This window comes from Protopterus annectens, chromosome 9.part0 (genome assembly GCF_019279795.1).
Source record: "Protopterus annectens isolate FY-2018-M chromosome 9.part0, PAN1.0, whole genome shotgun sequence".
NCBI lineage: Eukaryota > Metazoa > Chordata > Ceratodontiformes > Protopteridae > Protopterus > Protopterus annectens.
In genome coordinates, this window is record NC_056743.1 from 982989024 (window position 1) to 983011091 (window position 22068).

A 22068-nucleotide genomic window follows, 5' to 3' on the forward strand; every position below is an offset into this window, starting at 1 on the left:
TGCCTGAAGAATCACCTGGTACTGAACTGCCAGTTCCCAAGCTATGACAACTAACCTGCACAGAAGATGCGACTTCGTCCCCCAATTTGTTTGTGCATCAGAGAACTGTGTTGTTGTCTGTAAACAGTTTTAGAGGTCCTGGACAGAAGAGAAGATGGAAAGCTTGAATTAAAATGAGAACTCTCACATCTTTGAAGTTGATATGGTCCTCCTTTTGAGGAAGAGTCCAAATACCCTGTACCTTCATGGAAGCAAAGGTTGCTCACTATCATAGGTTAGAGCCATCTGTAAACAACTCTAGTGGGAAGAGGAGGATGCAAAGGAAATGCCTGGGTTCAGGGAAATCTGCTGAATCCACCAAAGGAGTTCTTTTTAGACAAGGTAAAAGAGGAATCAAACTCCGCTGGATGTGCATGCTGCATCCAAAGTGATTATAGGCACCACTGAAACTTCCTGTAAAGTTTGGTCAGAGTAGCATGGGAATGGTGGATGCCATGAAAACCAGGAGCCGGAGAAACTCCCTGGCTGTAAGAGAAGGAAGACAGAAGACTCTGGAAGTAAGAATCGAGAGACTGAACTTTTGGTGGAGGCAGAGTTGCCAGCAGGATATCAGTCTGAAACCTGCACCCCAGGAAGATGTGGTCCTGGGATGGGGAAAGAAAGGGCTGTTTGAAATTTATTGTGAACGCCAACCTTTGCAGAAGAGAAATAGTGAAAAAAGACAAAAAAAAAATAAACAAAAACAAAAAAAGAAAAAAAAAAAAAAAAAAAACAGGGCACGTATCTGAGAAGCAAACCAGCAAACGACACGCGCGAACAGATCCGATGATCGAATATGGCATTCGGACTGCGGCAGAGAAGTTATGAGGATTCGTGCAACGTCTCGCATACTAGCGTACATAAAAGTTCTTGTATTCTGTCCGGATGTCAGGTCACCCGAGGTGGAGGATCCCTCATGTAAAGAATACCGCAACATTAGAATAGATGCAATAACGTGTCTAGTATTATATCCCGAAAAGCCACAATACCAAAGACCGGAAGATCAGGAAACCCAGAATCATGAATCATGTAAGTATTCTCAGGGGCAAGTTAACACTTGCCCAACCTGGTGGGGGGGGTGCTATTTTTCCCACTGTAGTGCGATCCTCTACTTTGTGAAAAGTGGGGGGAGGGGTGGCCCCCAACCTAGGTGGGTTTCAGCTGGTGCAGTGTGATTTAGTGTTGTTTTAGGCAAGTATTCACTTACCCTGAGAATACTTAAGCAGTTTGTGATTCAGGATTCCAGGTTTCATGATTTTCGTCTCAGTCTTCCGGTCTTCGGTATTCTTGCTTTTCTAAAAGTACACCTGCAACAAATGGTGAGCCTTCCCTAGTCCAACCTTGGGATCACAGTCATGAATAAATGGCAAAAATCATAATGTTCTCAATGGAAGTAAAAGACAAACTTGCGAGACAAAATTAAAAGCAGTATTAAGTTTGGCTTTCATGTTTAAATTTACATTTTATTTAAATTACACAATACAGCACTGAAAAGAAAACATATGTGCCTGCTCCCCACATAGAAAAAGAAAAGTGTGGGTATGCAATGCAAATTAAACTGCGAAGTGGAGGGGAAGGATCATCAGCTGCTTCAGAATTCTAATACCTTTGGAGCAAAACAATTTAAGGTTTCCTTGAAATACCTTCCCCACTCAAAACTGATGCACAGTCATAAAAAAAGGGTGGGTGGGGATACAACCTTTTGAACTGGAACGTTATATTTTACATAAAAAAGGCACTTAAATAAAAGGCATCAAGAAAAAGCTTGCATCCTGCTCCTCAGCCGCTCAACACCATTCGGACCAGCTCTATGGAAAAAACAGAAAAAGAAAATAAGTCATTACACTGTCTACAAAAGTTGGAAACATTTAAGAAAAATTTGCAGAGAGAGAGGAATCCTAATCACAAAAAGGATATTAAAGTGGTACCCCCAAAAAGAGTTCAGCTGTAAAATTGTTGCTTTATGTTTTGTGCATTATTTACTGGTTAGGGTGCCTTTAAAGTTTCAGTTCAGCCATCACTGTGCTGCCTTCTTGGGACTACAGATCACAAGGTGATGCAAACAATGTCCAATATTCCAGAGGCAAGAAAGTGTATTGTTATAGCAATGGAGTATAATGTAATGGACTAAGTGAGTAAACTAAAGGCAAACATTACTGGTAACAGCTGCAAAGCTGTAACTGGACTAACTTTCTACTGGCGTCTATTTTTCTGGACACCACTAATAACTTGCATCTCGCAGAAGGGCTGAGGGTGGCTTCACCCCTGCAAACAGCACATCCTCTCTATAGGTTTCAGCACATGAGGGCATGTGCTGACATTACAGGGAGACTGTCTGCTAAATGAACACACTTGTCTCCAAGATCATAAGTATACTCCATGCAGTACCTACGCCTGCGAAATGAAATGTACCCTACTTTTTTCTGCTGTGTCAGCAGCCTCAGAAAAACAATGCTGCATATTCCTGCTATAAAACTAACTCAATATGTATCCAAGCATCAACACAACTGACAGCATGGCAATGCCATTCAGTAGTGACAGCAATGCTGAAAGGCTCAAGTCTTCAAAAATACCCTGAATTCTTTGTATTACTGTATGTAAATTTTACATACTCAGCTGTCAAGCTTCCTAAAAGTCAAGAGTGTAACTTTCTTCCTCGTGTTTATGGACCTATAAAAATTTATCTCATTAACACCTCATTCAACTAATATATCCCCATTCATGTAGTATGAAGATTTTAAGGCTGGTCTGTTCCTGTGCAGATAATCAGAGACTTAATGAAACATGTTAACTTTATACAGGTATTCCTGGGGATTTAACTTATCTTCCAACATAAACAGGATGTAGTCTCTTGCATCAGAATAACATGAAATTTAGCAAATATTCCACTAATTTAAGAGTGATGAGAATCCTCTCCCTCCATTAGCAATGCAATCAAGATAGACATGAGCTTCTCTAACTACTGCAGTCAGAATGCTTTTAGGTCAGTCTACAAGCTGCTCTGCTTTTATTTTACAAAATAACTGCTCTAGCTACAGCACAGCTCATAAGGCAGCTCTAGCAGCAAAGCTAGGCACAGGACAAGTCCAAGTTTCATTTTTAAGAATGAAAAAAGCAGTTCCAAGCACAGATTGGAAAGAAAGCTTATTCATCTAGTATGCAACCATATCGTCCAGTCTTTACTCCCATTCCTCTTCTTGCTATGATTAATGGCCCTGGGATGACCGTTTTAGCTCATTTCCCTTATAGCCATTGTTCAAAAACACTGTGTGAAACTGCTATTGTGCCAAGATAATCAAATATCATAAGGAATGGAATACAATTTTTAAACTTCAAAACGGGGAACACTGATCATACTGCCTATACTACATTTCAAAGAGGTGACCACAGTACTGTCTGCTCTGTAGGAAGTGCATCTACCATCTCAGAGAAGGAAAAAAGGTCTCTACTTCAGACACGGGACTGCATAAGGATACAGCATGCAGTGCCTGCCTCATTCTCCTGGACTCTCACTGTACACCACACAAGAGGAATCCTGCAAATTGTAGGTTCCTTAACGTGGATTTACTATGCAGAATGTTGTCACTTTTGTTCCATTCATTTTGCCAGCTATAGCATTACCATTCTCAAAAATGGAACACCCCCCCCCCCCCGACAGTGAGCTTTATTAAATTCATAGGAAAACTGACCTCTGGGTAACAAAACAATCACTACTTTAGAGCACTCTGTGCTAGATGAGGCATCAGGACAGCACAGCCTTTTCTGTGCCCATTTTATGCTTAACTAGCTTTTTAAAAATACCCCATATTTCAATACTAAGACTTTGCTCTTGTGACTCATTTCTGAAGAACTCTAACCTGCAGAGAATATTTTCATCTGCACCCCTAAAATGCAAAAAACACATAGGTCATACATAGGTTCATACTAGGCTATCTGCCCTAGGGCATTTATAAACCTAGCCAGAATGTGTTTGGCTTTTGCCACCCATTTTAAATTAATTTTGCTATGCCCTTTTTCGAGGTTAGTATACTGTGCCTCTGTCTAACAGTGACACAGAAGTGATACCCGGGTTAAACCTACGATCTCCCATCCACTCAAGATTCCTCTTGAAGAGAGTCAATGAGGGACTCTGCCTAACCTGGACTGGGATTTTATTCCAGAGTGAAGGGAGCCTCTGGGTTATGAATCTGTCCCTCCAGCATGTCCTATTTATTTCAGTGCTGAGGTTCAAGTCTCTCGAGCGCGTAGCTAGATGGGATTTGGATTTTCTGAGGTGCAGCATGTCCATTAATTCCAGGTTGGACATGGCTTTATACGTCAGGCACAGATCGTTCCTGAACAGGCGGTATGCCACTGAGTAGAGCTGGAGTTTCTTTAACCGGGCAGCATATGGCATCTGTTTGAGCCCTTTGATCCTCTTGGTGAGGTACTTTTGGGGTCTTTCCAGTTGCTGCAGGTGTCTGGTAAGGTACATCCCAAAAGGGGCATTGTGCTCGATTATGGGCCTGATGAGGGATGAGTAGAGAGGCACGATGACCTCCCCTGATCTAGATGCGAATCCCTTCATGATTAGGTGGGCTATATAAAATGTTTTTCTAACCACTTTGGCCATGTGGTTGTCAAATGAGAGACTGCTATCAACTTAGGTCCCCAGGTCCCCAATTACTTCTTCTGTACTTAATGGATTACCACCTATGTGGTAATTTGTGGGCACTTTGCTTTTGCCAAAGGGGATGACTATACACATTTTGGCGTTTAGCTTGAGGCCATGGCTCTGGCACCAGTTGTCTGTTTCTAGGAGGCCCTTTTGGAGGATGCTTGTGTCGGCTGGAGAGTCTATTATGGCGCTCAGTTTGTAGTCATCTGCGAACTTGGTCAGCCACAGTCCTTCCGTGTTGGCCTGTACCTTTGAGAAATGTATACCGAACAAGAGAGGTCCCAGGACTGAGCCTTGTGGGATGCCACTTGTAACTGGCTTGGAGTCTGACATGGCTCCTGCAATTCTAACCATGTGGGTTCTGTCCTTGAGCCAGTTTGCAACCCATCTAGTGACATAGGGGTTTATATTAAACCCCTATCTATAATGCCCGAGTGGGGTATTGCATCGAAGGCTTTTGCGAGGTCCAGGTAGGCTGTGTGGACCACCTTCCCCTCATCAATGGCCTTGGTGACTGTTTCAAAGAAATCAACCAGGTTTTAAGAGGCAGGATCTGCCCTTAAAGCCGAACTGGGTAGAATCCAGTGTCTGTAGGTCCCCAATATCTTTATTTATGAGGTCCATGATGATCTTTTCCATAGCTTTGCAGACCAAGCTAGTCAGGCTTATGGGGCGATAGTTTCCAGGATCCGTTGAGGCACCACCTTTGTGGAGAGGGACCACTGTCGCTGTACGCCACTCTTTGGGTACATATCCTGTAGTAAGGCTGAGATTGAACAGTAGTTTTGTTTGGGTTTAGCTCTTCTTGGAGCTCATGTAGGACGCAGCCCGGGACACCATCTGGTCCCATTGATGCTGTGTTTTTTGCTTTGGAGAGGGCGGCTCTTACCTGAGCATCTGAGATGTCAGGGGGGCAGCACTCTGCTGGGATAGATATTTGCCCTTTTGGTGGGGATGGGGGGGGGGGAGAAGTTTGCGCTGAACCGGTCAGCTAGGATGTTGGCAAGGTCTGTGGGTTCGGTGTATTTTTTGTCATTTTGGACTAATTCTGAGCATATCTGGGAATTCCCACCCATGTTCCTAACATAACTAAAGAAAGCCTTGTGATTATCCTTAGTGTCCTGTGCAATTTTTCTCTCGAAGCTGGCCTTAGACGATTTTATGAGTGCCTGTAGTTTTTTGCTAATACTGATCAGAGATGCCTTCCCTTTTTGGGATTTTGCTCTATCACTTAGTAGCTTCCTCCTTCTATTGTATAGCTTGTTTATGGCTGGGGTCCAACAGACAGGACGTCTGCCTTTGGAGGATTGGGTCTTGGTTTTATTTGGGATTGCATGATCCATGCATTCCTGAAGGTGTTCATAGAATGCATTTATAAAGGATTCTGCGGTCTGGGCCGCATTTTCCATAGGCCCGGGGGCTTTGAAGGATTCCACCTCGGTTTTGAGGAGTGTGAAATTTGCTTTAGAGAAGTTTTTCACTGTGGTTTTCTGGGCAGAAGGTGGGGTCGGGATGTGAATATCCAGTGAGATTAGTTTATGCTCCAGACCAGAAGTGTATCCCTCACTGGTAAGATCAGACCATAGAGTCCCCCATGTTGGCGATGATCAGGTCCAGTATGTTTTCCCCTCTTGTGGGAGTGGTAACAAGTTGTTCCATAGCATTTGAGTTTATAAATTCTAGGAACCTTTGGGCTAGGGTGTTGGAGCTAGAGTAATGCTCCCAGTCTATGTTTGGGTAGTTGAAGTCACCCAATATAATGGTGTTTGGAGAGACCTTCATATTTTCAAGTGTTCTCAGGAAGGTCGAGTGGGGTTCCAGGGTTTGGGAGGGTGGTCTGTAGCAGGCTATAAACTGGAAGGCAGTTAGTTGCACATGGATAATCTCTGATGCTTCGTGCTGTGCCACCAACCTGGAGGTGTGGGTATCTGACGTATATTGATACTCCCCTCCTTTTGTGGTTCAGTCCAAGTTTTGGGGCCAAAAAGCATGGTATGAGGTATAACCTGGTAGTGCTGGGGTGCTCTTGGGAGCCTTGAACCAGGTTTCTGTTACTGCAAAGATATCGATGTTCTCCATGCTAAAGAGAGTTTTGAGTGTGTGCATCTTGAGGTTTAGACTTCTGGCGTTGAGTAGCAACACCCTTAGTTTCTTATCCCTTGTGATACCTATGGAGGTGGGTTTTCTTTTGAGCCTTGCCTAAAAAAGGCACTATGGGGGTAGCAAGAGCCTTTGCCAATATCCGAAAGCCCAGGGGTGACAGGTGCAAGCCGTCGCTAGCAAAGCATCGTGGCTTGTTGAGCATGTCATCCCAGGCCTCCACCAGCCAGTGAAAGCAATCACCCTAGGACAGTAGATTTTTCTGGATGCACCTAACTCGTGTCCCCTTTTGTTAACTGTAAAGTTTTGTGCAATGCCCACTATACTCGTGTAGGTGTGACTGCTCATTTCCTTATACATTTAGTCTGCAAATGGAGAACTTCAGTACTCCCAGATATGCTTGCAATAGCCCTCCCAGGTCACAGTGCTCAAGAGAGCAACGCACTTGACCATCTGATAAATGCTGTCTATGTGGTAGGACTCTCACTCTTCCAACCCTCCCTGGTCCAGGTCTGTGATCCAAACCCACATTAACTGGGGTGCAATCAGGGCAAAACAGTCTGTGCCACAGCAGTAGCTAATACAATGATTTACCTGCACTAACCAAATGGGGAAGGTCACTATCCTTTACAAACCTGCAAAGAAATCACTGCCTCTTCTTTTGACAAATGTGTAGACTTCTAAAAGTCTATTCAACTCAAGTTGCGAGTGCCACAGATAGCCATGCTGATGTAATGGTTGTGAGCAACAGTCACCTACAAAAACTGCGGCTCTTGACTGAAATATTGCTTGTACACTTACTGAGCAGGATCTCGTACATTCAGACTGCTTCTCTGCACTTTGGCCAATATCAGTTTGTAGAATGCCAAAGGCTCCTGAATGGAGGTATTTGTACATGTATACATGTATGCAGCTTTTAACTTTCTTTACATGGCTGCAAGTGGATACAATACCTGCAATTGTATAGTACCGCAACAGGCAGAACCAGCTCTAAATACATATCTATACACTGCACACCATAACAAAACTGCATCTCAAGTCTTCACTTGTATTTTTTGTTGGCCTCTGTACATGCACTCACACACTTACTAGAACTGTTTCACACACTATTCCAGAGAGGTTAATATCAAATATGAAAATATATGGCTACATGCAGAAAACATGCAAATGAATAAAACTGAATGAAAAAGGCTGGCAGAACAGAATGTTAAATGTAAAACAAAATCTGAAAAGGCAGAATGTTAAATGTAAAACAAAATCAAAATCTGAAAAGGCGTACCCAACAAACCATTTCACCCTGACATGATGTGTCTGATAAATGCTGTCAAAAGGAAGAAAAACTTTAAACCAAAGTGAACGCAAGTAAATAAAGAATTCAACATGTAAAAATGTATGTTTAACTGCATAGCTTTAACTGCCATTGCTAAAGGAAAGAAAAAAAAATTCCAAGACTTACATTCATACTCTAGCCTCACTTTAAGCAGATATGTGCTGATTGATGTTATTTTTTTCAGCATGTTCATAAACTCTGGGCCCTGACCGTCATGTACAGTGGTAAAAAATCGTAATGAAATGCGGACTTCTGTTTCCTCAGATTCTTACCTCACAGAGAAACATCTACCCTGACGTGGGGGGAGGGGCAGCTTGACAATTCCAGCCTAGAACAGGGTTGCCACCTTTTGAAAAGTGGAAAGTGGGACAGGTTTTCTGTTGCAGCCAAACCAAATCCACAAACAACTAGAGCAAAATAATGGTCTATACCACTCTCTTAAGAGTAAGAAATCTGGACAAAGACATAAATAATTTGGGGACAAATGCCCCAAAGTAGGGATACTTTTGCTTACAAATTTAAGTTTTGCTAGAATAACTGGTGTGAAGTCTGAAACTCAAATATCTGTCATTTTCAGACTTTAATCCCAAATGAATTGCCATTGATTTTCCAGAAAACTGGAAATTTAGGTGACAACAGACCAAAAAATGAGGCAAAAATCCTACATTCTGGAAAATCTGGATGAGAGGTACAGACTGGACTTTTTTGCCAAAAGCTCATTCTTGTAGAAGTTGAGTTGCTTAGGCTGTTTCATATAATATTTAGGTGTTTCAACTATAAAATAATTTGTTTTATGCAAATATTAAAGGTAAATGACAAAAAAATCTCAGAGCATGTGCCATTTTCAGTTTTTTTTTTTTTTTTTTTTTAAATAGCAGGACCCAAAAGCCCAGAGAGTTACGGTCTAGCTTAAGGGATAGGTGGTAACCCTACATACAAACACCAGTTATTTTTCCAATAAAAAGATTGAAGAAACCAGGGCAACCACTCCATCTTCTAATTGGATCCCTGAGAATAACTTTTTTTATATACTGGCTAGAGCATATATTTATTTTTATCAGTTCAGCAGTCTGCTTGCTTTCAATACCGCACTTCTACGGTTGTATTATAGTTCCTGCTGTATTTTTCTTTATGCGTCTTCATAATTAGGTTTTGAATCGGGTTAACCTGTCAATAAGCACAAATGTGCTACAGAATGCAGCCGTACTAATGGTCTGGCATCTCTCTGCATTGGGGGATCAGGCTGAACTCAAACAGCTTGGCAAAGCATGGATGCATGATGACAGCAGCATGTGGACGAGAACACAAATGACAGCTTTAACACTACAATGGAAGGTAGAGGTGCCCTGTACTTTTGAAGCAGACAGACTTGTTTTCTTTTTTTAATGTCTCTTTTCCCCTTATCTTCATGCCCTGTGCACAGGAAGCACATTTACTTTCCATGAACTGTTACTCAATATGTAGACAGGATTACCACACGCATGAACAATCATGCATGTGATGGTTACCAGCTCCACCATCTACCAGATGGCGTTACTGTCATGTGAATTGTACCCAAACCTTAGCTAAAAGCACTGTAGTTCACTATATGTGTGCTTACATGCTCCTGTCTGCCCAAAATTTGGATTCCTGCCAACTTCAGTCTATCTACTATAACAATGTTGACACTTTTTCCTGGGGACTTCAAGTCTCCTGCCATATGATAAAACACCTGTGAATACCACTTCAGACCCATTTGAAAAATGGACCCTACTTTCATCACAGAAGGACTATATTTTCCAAGCAACTATCAACTATGTCTTTTAGCCCACCCACATCTTTAACATACAGGGTTCAGACACGTACCCAGTAACCCAGCAGAGCACTGCACCACTGTACCCAGTAACCCAGCAAAGCATGCACCAATGTGTAGAGTGCAGCAGAAAGTACAGTTGTGTACACTTACCATAAATGTAAATGTTAGAGTCTATTCACTGTTGCAGTCATCACCTGTGGTAGCCCTAGGCCAGCCCGAATGCCAGAGTCAATGTTTTTCTGCGTCAGCTGCTGTCGCTTGTTGACTGACATTAGGGTGCCAGTACTATAAAGCAAGGCAGCCAACGGCATTACATCAGTTTTTCTTGCCCTAACCAGTCAGAAACCCAAGGAAATATGGTAAAGTAGTCCTGGTGGCTGAAAGCCAACATAAAAAGCCAAGTCTCCCTAAGGAAGTAGGATACAAGGGGGAAGGAGAGAGGGAAACCAGGACTGCAACAGTGAATACACACCAACATCTACATTTACAGTAAGTGTACACAACTGTACTATGTTCTTAGTGTTTCACTGCTGCAGCCATCACCTGTGGGAGGATTCCCAAAGCTAAGGAGAGGGCTGGAAGGATTAGAGACCTAAGCATGGGTAAGCATGTCCTGCAGAACTGCAGAGGCAAGCCCTGCCCTAGCCTTAGAGAAAAGAGGTAGGTGGTAATGCTTTGTAAAGGTATGGCCAGAGGTCCAGGTGGCAACTTCCAAGATGTCCCTGGTGGGAACTCCTCTGAGGAATGCTGTGGAAGCGGAGGCTGCCCTAGTGGAATGGGTACAAATAGACTTAGGGGGTGGTTTCCCATGTAAATCTGTAGCAGAAATAGATACAGTGCGATATTAATTTGGAAATGGTTTGCTTAGAATGGGCTTTCCCTCTGCCCCTGGGGCAAAGCTGACAAGTTGAGCTGTTTTCCCTGAAGGATTTAGTATTATCCAGGTAGTATCTGTGCACATCTAGTGAGTGCAGAATTCTTTCCCCCTTGTTTTGAGGGTTAGAAAGAAGGTGGGTAGATGTATGGCCTGGTTGAGAGTTGTGTTATTTACAACCTTGGGCATAAAGGAGGGATTAGTCCAAAGGGAGATCCTGTCTGCATGGAAAATGACTGGCTCAATGGCCAACAGTGCCTGAAGCTCTGAAACCCTTCTGGCTGAGGTGATCGCTAGTAAAAAAGCGGTCTTCCAGGAGAGGTATTTCAGTTCTGCTGAAGCAGCAGGTTCGAAAGGTGGTAAGGTTAGTTTTTCCAAAACATAATTCAGGTCCCAGGCTGGCATGTGTGGCCTTCTGGGAGGTCTGATATTAGAAGTCCCTCTGAGGAATTGCTTAATCAAAGGATGTGAGAACAGGGGCTGGTCTGTATCGAAATGAGCTGAAATGGCTGAGGTGTGGATTTTAATAAAAGAGAAGGAGAGGCCACTACTGAGCAACTCCGCTAGGTAGTCCAAGATAAGACAGATGGAAGGATGTGAGGAACTGCCTTCTCTGGACTGGCTCCAGCAGCGGAATCTCTTCCATTAAGATTTTCTGGTGCTGGGCCTTCTGGCCTCAGAATATCTAGGACCCATTTGCTTACCAGGGGCCCCTTGTTTGCTTTTAGAGTATTAGTCATGCTGACAGTTTGACTGGGTGTAGCACCCCCCCACCCAAGTCAAGAAGTCTGAAATCAGGGGAAGCTGCTTGGGAGGCTATGAAGTCAGGCTGTGCAGTAATGGGTACCAATGTTGTCTGGGCCAATCCAGAACAATGAGGATGGCCTCTGGTCTCTCCTCCCTTATCTTGATCAGTAGCTTGGAGATAAGGGGCAAAGGAGGGAATGCGTACACAAAGAGGGAGTTCCAGGGGAAGGTCAAGGCATCCACCTTCCACGCTAGGTGGTGATACTCCCTGGTACAGAATTCTTTCAGCTGGTGGTTGAGGTGTGAAGCAAAGAGATCCACCTTTGGAGTTCCCCACTCCTGAGTGACTTGCAAAAAGATTTTTCTGTAGAGCGGCCATTCGTGGGGGTCCAGTAAGTTCCTGCTTGAGTGGTCTGCCAGGGTGTTGATCCCTGGTAGGTATTGGGCTATTAGGTTTAATTCCATGGAGAAGGCTGTTCATGGCTAGCCTGCACAGACGGCAAGATTGAGTCCCTCCCTGTTTGTTGATTTACTACATTACTGGAGTGTTGTCTGTTTTGATAGAGACAACGCCTGGCCTGAGATGGAGTTTGAAGGATGTCAGAGCCTTTTGTACTGCCATAATTTCCTTCTGGTTGATGTGCAAGGGAAGGTGCTGGGTATCCCAAAGACCTTGGGTGCACCTGCCTGCTAGGTCAGTGCCCCAAGCAATGCCTGAGGCATCGGTGGTAATGGTCTGCCCAGTAGGGGGAAGGATGAAGGGAAGACCCTTGGTTCTTGGCAGAGGCCCCTGCCCACCAGAGAAATTCTGCCCTTACACAGGGGATCAGAGGGAGAGAGGTCTCTAGAGGCTGAGAGTGCTGACATCAAAGGTTCTTTAGATATCACTGAAGTTTCCTCATGCGAAGCCTGGCCAGAAGAATTAAAAGGATGCAAGATACCATGTACCCCAAGGCTTGCAGGAATTTCCTCGCCATGAGCGGACTTCTGGAAGCCAGCTGGGTAAAGTAGAGAGGCAGGAAGCTCTGCTTTTCTGGAGATAGGAAGGCCATTTGGGATGCTATGTCCAGCAGTGCTCCCAAGAAATTTTCTTCTCATTGATGGTGAACACTAAGAAAGTTAATAGGGTTTTGACAAAGAGGAGGTCCTGGAGCAGCTTTTCCTTGCACTCTGCCTGAATGAGGCAGTCATCCAGATAAGGGTAAATCTATATGTTTCTCTGTCTGCAAAATACTATGGCCAGGGCTAAGCATTTGGTGAATACACTGGGAGCAGTAGCTAAACCAAAGGGTAGTGCAGAGAACTGAAAGTGTTGTGAACCTGCTCTGAAGTGCAGGAAATCTCCTGCAGGATTCCCTTAAGAGGATGTGGAGGTAGGCATCCTTTAGGTCTAGGGTCACTAACCAGGCATCTTTTGTCAGCATAGGCAGCAGCTGCTGCAAAGTTAGCATTTTGAATTTGGGGACCACTAGCGAGGTGCTCAGAATGGATAGATCCAGGATGGGACACCAAGTGCCCTCTTCTGGGAACAAGGAATAGTCTGGAATAAAAGCCTTTGCCAGTTTGATATGGGGGAGTTTGTTGAAAGAGAATTTGTATCCCTGAAAAATGATCTTTAAGACCCATTGGTCCTTTGTTACTGAAAGCCAATTTTCTTTAGAGGGAAAGCCTTCCTCCTAGCTTTTGGTGAGTGAAAGGAGGGCAGAGGGGAGGGAGGGAGTCAGAGTTTTTGCCATAGAAGGATGGCTTAGAACTCCCTGCCTTTGGGGTAGAGGAGGTCCACTGTTTGGTTCTCTGTTGTCCCTGGAATAGGGGCCTAGCTGGTCCGTCCCTGCGGTGCTTACCTTGCCTCTGCCTGCTAGGTACAGGAAAGGACCAGTGCTTAGAGGGAATATTCCTGCTGAACCTAGGAGGTTGAACCTGAAATAAATCTTTTACTGATTGCATAGATTTTGCTTTGTCTTCATCTTTTTAAGCACCTCTACTGCTTTTACTCCAAACAAGCGGTCCTTATCCAAGGGTGCATCAATTAATTTAGACTTGATATAATCAGGGAGAGGTTGTTCCTTCAACCATGCATGTCTCCTAATGACAGATCCAGACACTGCTGCCCTGCTCAAGGTTTCTAGGGAGTCATATCCAGTGTAATGAGTGCTTAGCCACTTGACAAGTGCAGTGCAGTAAATCTGCTAACTCTTTCGAACTGGCGCAGTCAGGAAAGGTTGAAATCTTTTGCCTTGATAGTTCCAAGGTGTGTTGTTGATATTTTAATATATGGAACTGAAAGTTGAGTGCTCTGATAGCCAAGGTTGCAGAAGTGTATACTTTACCCAATCTGTCCAGATCTCTGGAATTCTTGTCAGAAGGAATAGGATTCTTTGCAGAACTAGCCTTAGCTCTTTTAGGTTTCTGTGGAATGACCTCCAGGTCTGCAACAAGATTTCTGTACAGGTATTTGTGAGAAGCCAGTACTCTAATACCGGTCAGGTTTACTGGGAGCAGGTGGGAGGGCACCAGGGCCTAAGCTGGATTCATGGAAAACATCATCCACCACTTCTAAGACAGGGGATGGCCAGGGGTCTGTGCTGGGGCAGATCTAGAAACTCAGTTTTTTCTTAGACTGGGAGAAGTCCTGAGATTCCTGGTGGAAATGTTCCCCAAGGGTGTGAAGGGTTTTCTCCAAAGGAAAGGTCTTCTGGTGGGGAGGCAGAAGAGATATATTCCTCTGCATCTGAAGCCTCATAAGTAGTCAGAGGTTGTTCCTCTTCAAAATCTGAATAATCAGATTCCTCAGAATCCTGTTCTGTCATTATTTCAGGAGGGTGTATTTTCCTTCCTTTTAGGGTGGCCACAGTGGTGCAGCGGTTAGCGTGGCCACTTCACAGCAAGAGGTTCTCTAGTTTGATCCTCGGCTAGGGTGCCTTCTGTGCAGAGTCTGCATGTCCTCCCTGTGGTCGCATGGGTTTCCTCCTAGTGCTCTGGTTTCCTCCCACATCCTAAAGACATGCTGTAGGTGGACTGGATACTTGGCCCTAGGTGTGAGTGCGTGTGTCTGTGTCTTTGTCTGTGTCCGTGTCTTCAGTGGAAGGTTGGGCGCCAGGCTGACAATTCAACACTGTAAAACTCCACTGCTAATCATGAGCGGACAGGTAATCTGCTGTGGCAACCCCTAACCGGGAAAAGCCGAAAGAAGGTGTCTTTTCCTTTTAGAAGTTGTGGCCCGACTACCCCTGATAAGGGAGATAAGATCCTCCACCATTTTAAGCATTTGGGCTTGGGGAAGTGGAGCAGGAGTAAGGTGGTGGCTAGAGGTTGATTTTCTAGGAGTGGACTGGCTTCTATGCCAAAGAGTATCCATTGGTCTGAGAGAAGGTGCAGTTGGATGAGAAGACGTCAGTTTTAGTCTAGAATTGGTAGTACAAAAGGCTTCCTCGGAAGCCAGTACCTGCATCACGGCTCTGGATCCAACTGTGGCAAAGACAACCAAAGGCTCGGAAGACAAAGATTTACCAGACTCTGAAAAGGTCTCGGTAGAGGTGTGCGTAGATATCGTATTTGGCATCAGGGGCTGCAAAAGCACGTCACTGAATTCCAGAGAACCGACAACCTGCTTAGCTGTAACATCGGATGACTTAGCCTTGTGTGGTCTGTCTCTATCTTTATCTCTACTTTTTTTTCAGTATGTCTACGGATCGTTGGCTGACTGATGCCATTTCGGAATGCGAAGACGAAAGGTGAAAATACCAATCTACAATAAGAGCTCTACGGCGAATGGTTCGTGTGTTAAAGATGGCACAGAACCAGCAACGGGGGAAGTCGTGGTCTGGGCCTAAACAAGTGACGCAGTATGAATGGAAGTCTGTGTGGGATCTGCTTTCCACAGGCAAAACAATTGTTAACTTTTTCAGACATCGGGGTATGTTTTCAGCTGTAATTCGAACTCTGGTAGTGTCCGACTGGCATACTTGCGAACTGCTTCTGCTATGGGCTCCACAGCAAGAAAGAATGATGTAATGGGGTTGGTTGCCTTGCTTTATAGCACTGACGCCCTAACATCAGTCAACAAGCGACAGCAGCCGACAGAAAAACATGGACTCTGTTTTTTGGGCCGTCCACCCTTGTTTGGATTACTGTGAACCATGATCATGCCATCATACACTTTAGAGGTATTTTCCCCCTTCATTTACACCTCAGTTCACCTTTCCTACAGGTTTACACACAACTGTCCATCACTTTATATGCACTTCTACTGCTCACTCAAATAGCAAATGCAACTCTGCTACAATACGACATAAATTCACGTTTATTATACGTCATTCCCACCCCATGACTCTTGGCTTTATACCCCAAAACACTGGCACTATAAAAGGACATTCTAGTAGGGGAGGTGGTGATGGTTGTGTCCTTTACCTTTCTCCTCTCTCCGTGATGTACTACCTCTCGAGCTGAAGTCTGCTTCATTATGGTTCAAGCTTGAACCTCACATTGTTGGCTTATAACAGAATGTAAGCAGGTTATACTGTTGCAACAAAACAATGAAACAACAGTACAGACATAAAAAAAAAGTGGGGAGGGAGACTTTGGCAGGGTCTCTCTCCTTAAGGAGAAGCAACCTCAGACTTCACTGATATATACAGAGGTGCTTTGTCCCCCTAAACCAAATAAAAAAGATTTAGTTTTGCTTCTGTCAGTCTTTGAAAACAAAATAGCAGTATAAGCGCAAACAGTTCAATGTTCCTGACAGCACCTGCTTAAACTATCCACTCCAATATAGACAAACCTTTTTTACCCCCAAGTATGTACCCCCTACAGTACAGTGCCATCATTCTAAGTGATGTCTACAGCAGTATACTGCACTCACATTCCCTCACAATATTTGCTTATCTGACCTCATATGGCTTCCTAGTTAACAAGTATGTGCCCCCCCCCCCCCACACGCACACACACTTCAGCAACTTCTCTGCTATCACATTTTTTGTAAATCATTCTTCAACCTTGGAAGAAACATGCATCAAAAAATGAAAGCAGTGAAAGGCTACCAATGTGTGAGAATGATACCTTTTAAATCCTTAAAAGGCTTTTTGTTTATTTGATTTGTTGCCCAAGTAAATAGGTTGCTCCCAGGACCATTTTCATCCATGACCCAATTAATTTCCAATTAAAGAAAAGACATTAAGAAATGTGGATACCTTTTCCTTTGACTGGGACATTTCGCACACTGTTGGCAATGCCTGCACTACACTCAAAGCTGAAATAAAAAAGAAAGGAATCATGTTCCTGCAGTACTCTAATCAACTTGACAAATTTTGGAATCTGTTCTTTTCCCGACTCTTCTAAATCTGACCCTCCATTGAGCAACTACAATGCATCCAGTCCTCCCTCCCGCTACAAAAAACTACTTTGATGAATTGCTCCATCTCCTGGTTCTTTGCTCTTCTTCATCCCAAAATGACCATATCTTCTGGTTTTGCTCACACAACTCTTCTCTCAGACTCTCTCTGTCCCCACTCCTCCACACACTGCTGCTCTCTTCATATATTCACATTACTGTACTTGACATTCTTGCCTGGTCAGTTCTTAATATTCACATTACTGTACTTGTGATTCTTGCCTGGTCAGTTCTTAATTAGAACGTCATTTCTCTTCTAGGCTGAAGGTGTGGTTTCAACATTAGCTTGATGTTTAGTTTTTCATTTCATTTTTTTCTTTAATTCCAATTCTCCTTTAAGGTCCTCACCTACCTGGTTTTGCCTTGGCTCTTTTTACAATACACTCATCCTAGAAATCTCTTTCTAGTGCATCTTCCATAACTATTATTCTACTTTCTAGAACTATTCTATCACTGTTCTCCACTGGATAGCAGGCCCAATTGGTTCTGTTGACCAGAAACTTGTACTTACTCAGCCAACTAAATCTCAGCTGTCACCTACAAGCCTATTACTGCAACAACTTTGTTGCCATAGACTGCATGGCACTTTGACACAGCTCCTGTTTTACAAAACACATTCATCTATTAGTCAATGATTCTACAACCACTCCTCATCTTATTCAGTTTTGGTTCCACCAAGGCTCTATCTCTGGCTCAGGATTTCATTTCACAAAGTGCGGTATATTCCACTGCAGTAGAAATACAGTTGTATCACCACTGTTAGCTCAATATTGCACACCTCACAAAAGGTCTGAATTACAGAAGGATTACTTAAGAGCTATGTAACTTTGTCCGAAAACCATTTGCAACTCCTTTTATCACTCTGCTCTCAGTATAGCCCACCACCTTTTATCACTCTGCTCTTCTATCAATATAGCCCACCACCACCACCACATACATCAACCATTTATTTCCATATCTGATAGAGGATGTACATCCTCTAAAGAGAGACTGTTCCTCCTTCCTCCCTCTCACATATTAGCATTTGCCCACTCTCCCAAACTAGCAGAGCTACCTTCTTCCTTTGTCCAATATTTATGACTGACTGACTACCTCCGATCACTCAACCACCTTCTTGTCACCCTCTTATGTCTACTTATGCAGCTTTACGCCATCCTCATGATACTCTCCATGCCCATTCTCACTACTTTTTTCCCCTCTAGATTCTGCCAGTTTGCATCAATTTGCTTCTGCTCTCATCTACCCCATCTCTCTCCATTTACTGCTGCATGCTGACCAAATGCATCAATCACTCCCTATATTAAACTGTGTTCAAGCTTTGCATCTCTAGTTGCCTTCAGTATGCTGATCCGATTATGCAGTTATAAATCAGCCTTTGTCTATCCTAACCTACTTTTAGTTTTTTTTTTCTTCTCTCTTTCTTCGGTCATATGATTAATATTAAGTTTTCCATCCCATAACCCACACCCCAATCAATCAATGCAGAAACAGTTCAATTCAATGCATTTTCATGGTGAAATATGCAAAAAAAAAAAAAAAAAAAAACACCGTGGCAGACTTTTTTTGTGCTTCCTTTACACATGCAGCCCCATAATCCGCATCTACAAATTAAATTAATCTGTACTTTTGGGTGAAGTACTGGTAGGGCTGCACAGTTACTAAATGTTCTCCAAGCTCAGTTATGATGGCATACTAGCAATAATGGGCAAGCCTGTAAAGGTATTTTATAGGTCCTTTGTAGTGGTCTAAGAAGAAAAAATGAAAAAAGAGGAAGCTATGCAAGTCAAAAGCCAAAATGACTGTGGTGGAGCAGAGCTATGCCTCTGTTTTAAAGTTTCATGATGTTGTTGTTGGTCTTTTCGGCTTTTCCCAGTTAGGGGTCGCCACAGCAGAACTCTGGTCCGCTAATGATTGGCAGTAGATTTTTTTATGGTGCTGAGTTGCCAGCCCGATGCTCAACCTTCAGCGAAGGCACGCCCATTCACGCATGTCTTTCGGAGGCCACTCGACCGAGGGGAGGACATGCAGACTCCACAGACAAGGCACTCCAGCCATGAATCAAACAGGAGAACCTCTTGTTGCGAGGCAACAACGCTACCGCTGTACCACCATGGTTTTAAAGTTTCATGATATACACCTGAAATCCACTTGATTGTGCTCAGTCTCTTACTTATACTGCTCTGCAATGTAAACTTAATTTATGATCACCGATTTTAAATTAACGGTGATGTTAATTTGAATATGCCACTTTTTCATCACAAGCCTGAATACACAAACACAGCACACTTGATTGTCTCCACACATTTATCACTGAATATGTGAAAAGGCTCAGTTGCTTTCTTTGGCATTCTAAATTCTGCTGTGCATTTGCAACATTTTGTTAAGATAGCAGTGCAATGGGGCTTGAAACTACATTTACAAAATTCTACTCAACTATAAATATTAGGCTGTCAAATGAACGGGAATTTAAAATTTACCAGAAACTATCCACCTCACTAATTAATTTCTTTTATTGATTAAGCTTAAATAGTGGTGGAGTCCCAACTATCAGAGAAAAACACAGATTCAGTATCTCTCTCAAAGAGTATACTTGGTCACAAAATTCAACCAATGACTTACAAACCAGGATTTTTAGGGTAAGGGGATGTTATGACAAAACTATTTTGATCCTTTCCTATTATGTATAGAGTGTTGCCTACAGAAGGGAAATGCATAAATATGCTGGTGTCAAACTGAAAAATCAGGATTACAAAAACTACTTGCATACGAGACTACTACAATGTCACACAGGACTTGCAGACATTGAAGATAAAGTGACCATGAAGATGAGATATATTTACACATCAGGTGGAAGTGCATCACATTTCCTGGAAACCCATTAACAGATACATACCTTCATAGTTGATGCAGCCATTTGAATCTTCATGTCCAGCCAGGAGCGTCTCTACTTCTTCCTCAGTCATCTTCTCACCTACACATAGAAACAAAAAAGGCACTGTAATACACAAATAATGCACTGCACAGCTATTACAAATGTATGAGCAATGGAAATAAAAGCCCAAGAGTCCTTGAGTTAGAAAGATAATCATCTTTCTTTTGAAGACCCACAATGGTGTGGACATGGTTCCCTTAAACGTGTTGGCATTCCCACAGGAAAACATTACACTCTTATTCAGATATGCTATTTGAAATAAAAGAACTACTATTAAGCTTATCCTAAAATAATTAATTCCTTTACCTAGGACTTAATTTACCCCTTTTACAAATCTTTGCAAACTGAAACCACAGACATTACATCACAGATGCACATTGCATCCTTATTCCTTTCCTGCACTTTTATAGTACTCCATACATCGGTCAGATACTGTACACAGCTGCATGTTTTAGATAAAGTCCAAATATCTAGCCTTATATACAGTTATAAACTGAATTAGCAACTCTAGGTTCCAATGACATCAGTGTTTTAAGACTTAAATCTGATGCTTCTCTCTATACAATCCAAAAAGATCACTTCAATGCTTCCACAGATGTTGGTCAAGCAAAAGCTGTCTGACAAAAAGGCAAAGTTAAATAAAATAACATGTTGTAGTAATTATCAGCACGTACATTATACTGCTTGGCTTTATGGTGTAGAGGGATGCAGTCCTAAAGTACAGTTTTGTACCTACCATAAATGTAGATGTTAGAGTGTTCACCCTGCTGCAGTCATCACACTTGGGTTATCCTGTCGTCAGGCGGTCCCGCAGTCAGCCGGATTTCCAAAGTCTTGGTCCGACGTCAGTTGCTGTCGCCTCATCCCTGACGTCAGTGCGCCAGGGGTACATATATTGCAACAGACGCCATTTTCTTCAGTTTTTCTTGCCCCAGATGTCAGGTGCCCCCAAAAAGGTGATCCAAATTAGTACCAAAAGGTGTGAACACTGTACAAACACAAAATCCCTTCAGCTATAAGCAAATACATCAGTAAGAAATAGCAGAGATTTAGCCAGTAGATCAGAGGGGTTGGAGGGAGGGTAACCTGGACTGCAGCAGGGTGAACACTAACATCTACATTTATGGTAGGTACAAAACTGTACTATGTTCATCGTGTTACCCTGCTGCAGTCATCACACTTGGGTGGAGTCCCACAGCTAAGGAAGGGTGGAGGCATCATAGAGGGTTAGTGGAGGCAATGAGGCCCTGCAGAACTGCAGTGGCAAAGCCTGCCCTGGACTTAGAATAAAGAGGTAAGTGATAGTGTTTGGTGAAGGTTTGTACAGAACTCCAAGTTGCAGCTTCTAAAATTTCCTTGGTAGGAACCCCCCTGAGAAAGGTTGTAGAGGTAGCTGTTGCCCTGGTAGAGTGGGATCTAATGGTAGGAGGAAAGTACAGTTTTGTACCTACCATAAATGTAGATGTTCGAAGATCCACATTGCTGCAGTCCTAACACTTGGGTAGTCCGCTGTCCCTCGGTCGGCCCGAATATCAGAGTATAAGGCTGACGTCGGTCAAGGCGCATTTGACTGACATCAGAATGTCAGGGTACAAATGCGCATGACCGACGTCATATCCTCAGTCTTTTCTTGCCCCAGATGTCAGAAGACCCTAAAAAGAAAGGTCAAAACCCATAGACAACAGCTAAACAACCAACCAGCCTAACACCAAAAACATGTACAATATATACAATATACCTCAGATGGATAACCCAACCCACACAACCACCTCAAACTACAGAAGGGAAGGAGGGAGGGTAAATTGGACTGCAGCAATGTGGATCTTCGAACATCTACATTTATGGTAGGTACAAAACTGTACTATGTTCTTCATCTCACATTGCTGCAGTCCTAACACTTGGGTAGAATCCCAAAGCAGAGGTAAGGGAGGATGGCTAAACTATAATGAAGCAGGAGCTGCCAAAATGCCCTGCAACACAGCAGTGGCAAAACCAGCCCTAGATTTAGAGTATAATGGAAGGTGGTAATGTCTAGAAAAGGTATGCACTGAACTCCAAGTGGCTGCCTCCAAAATATCCTTAGTTGCCACCCCCCTCAAAAAAGCTGTTGAAGTGGCAGTAGCCCTAGTGGAATGAGGCCTAATCCCAGCTGGAATCTCTTTGCCATGATGGGAATAACAGAAAGCAATGCAAAATCCAATCCAC

At 43.3% G+C, this 22068-nt stretch overlaps 1 protein-coding gene across 4 annotated transcripts in view; it reads right to left on the reverse strand.

The window, feature by feature from the left end:
- Nucleotides 1-1481: 1481 nt before the first annotated feature.
- Nucleotides 1482-22068, reverse strand: part of LOC122811713 (myosin light polypeptide 6) — a 262424-nt gene continuing 241837 nt past the window's right edge. For 3 of the 4 annotated variants that reach the window (XM_044083739.1, XM_044083741.1, XM_044083742.1), the window contains exons 5-6: nt 19825-19902; nt 1482-1847 (exon numbers count right to left, since the gene is read on the reverse strand). In XM_044083739.1, coding sequence (XP_043939674.1) covers nt 1819-1847; nt 19825-19902 — 107 coding nt within the window. In that variant the 3' untranslated portion in view covers nt 1482-1818. Of the gene's footprint in view, nt 1848-8075; nt 8118-19824; nt 19903-22068 lie in introns of all 4 variants that reach the window. The other variant, XM_044083740.1, reaches the window with a different exon arrangement.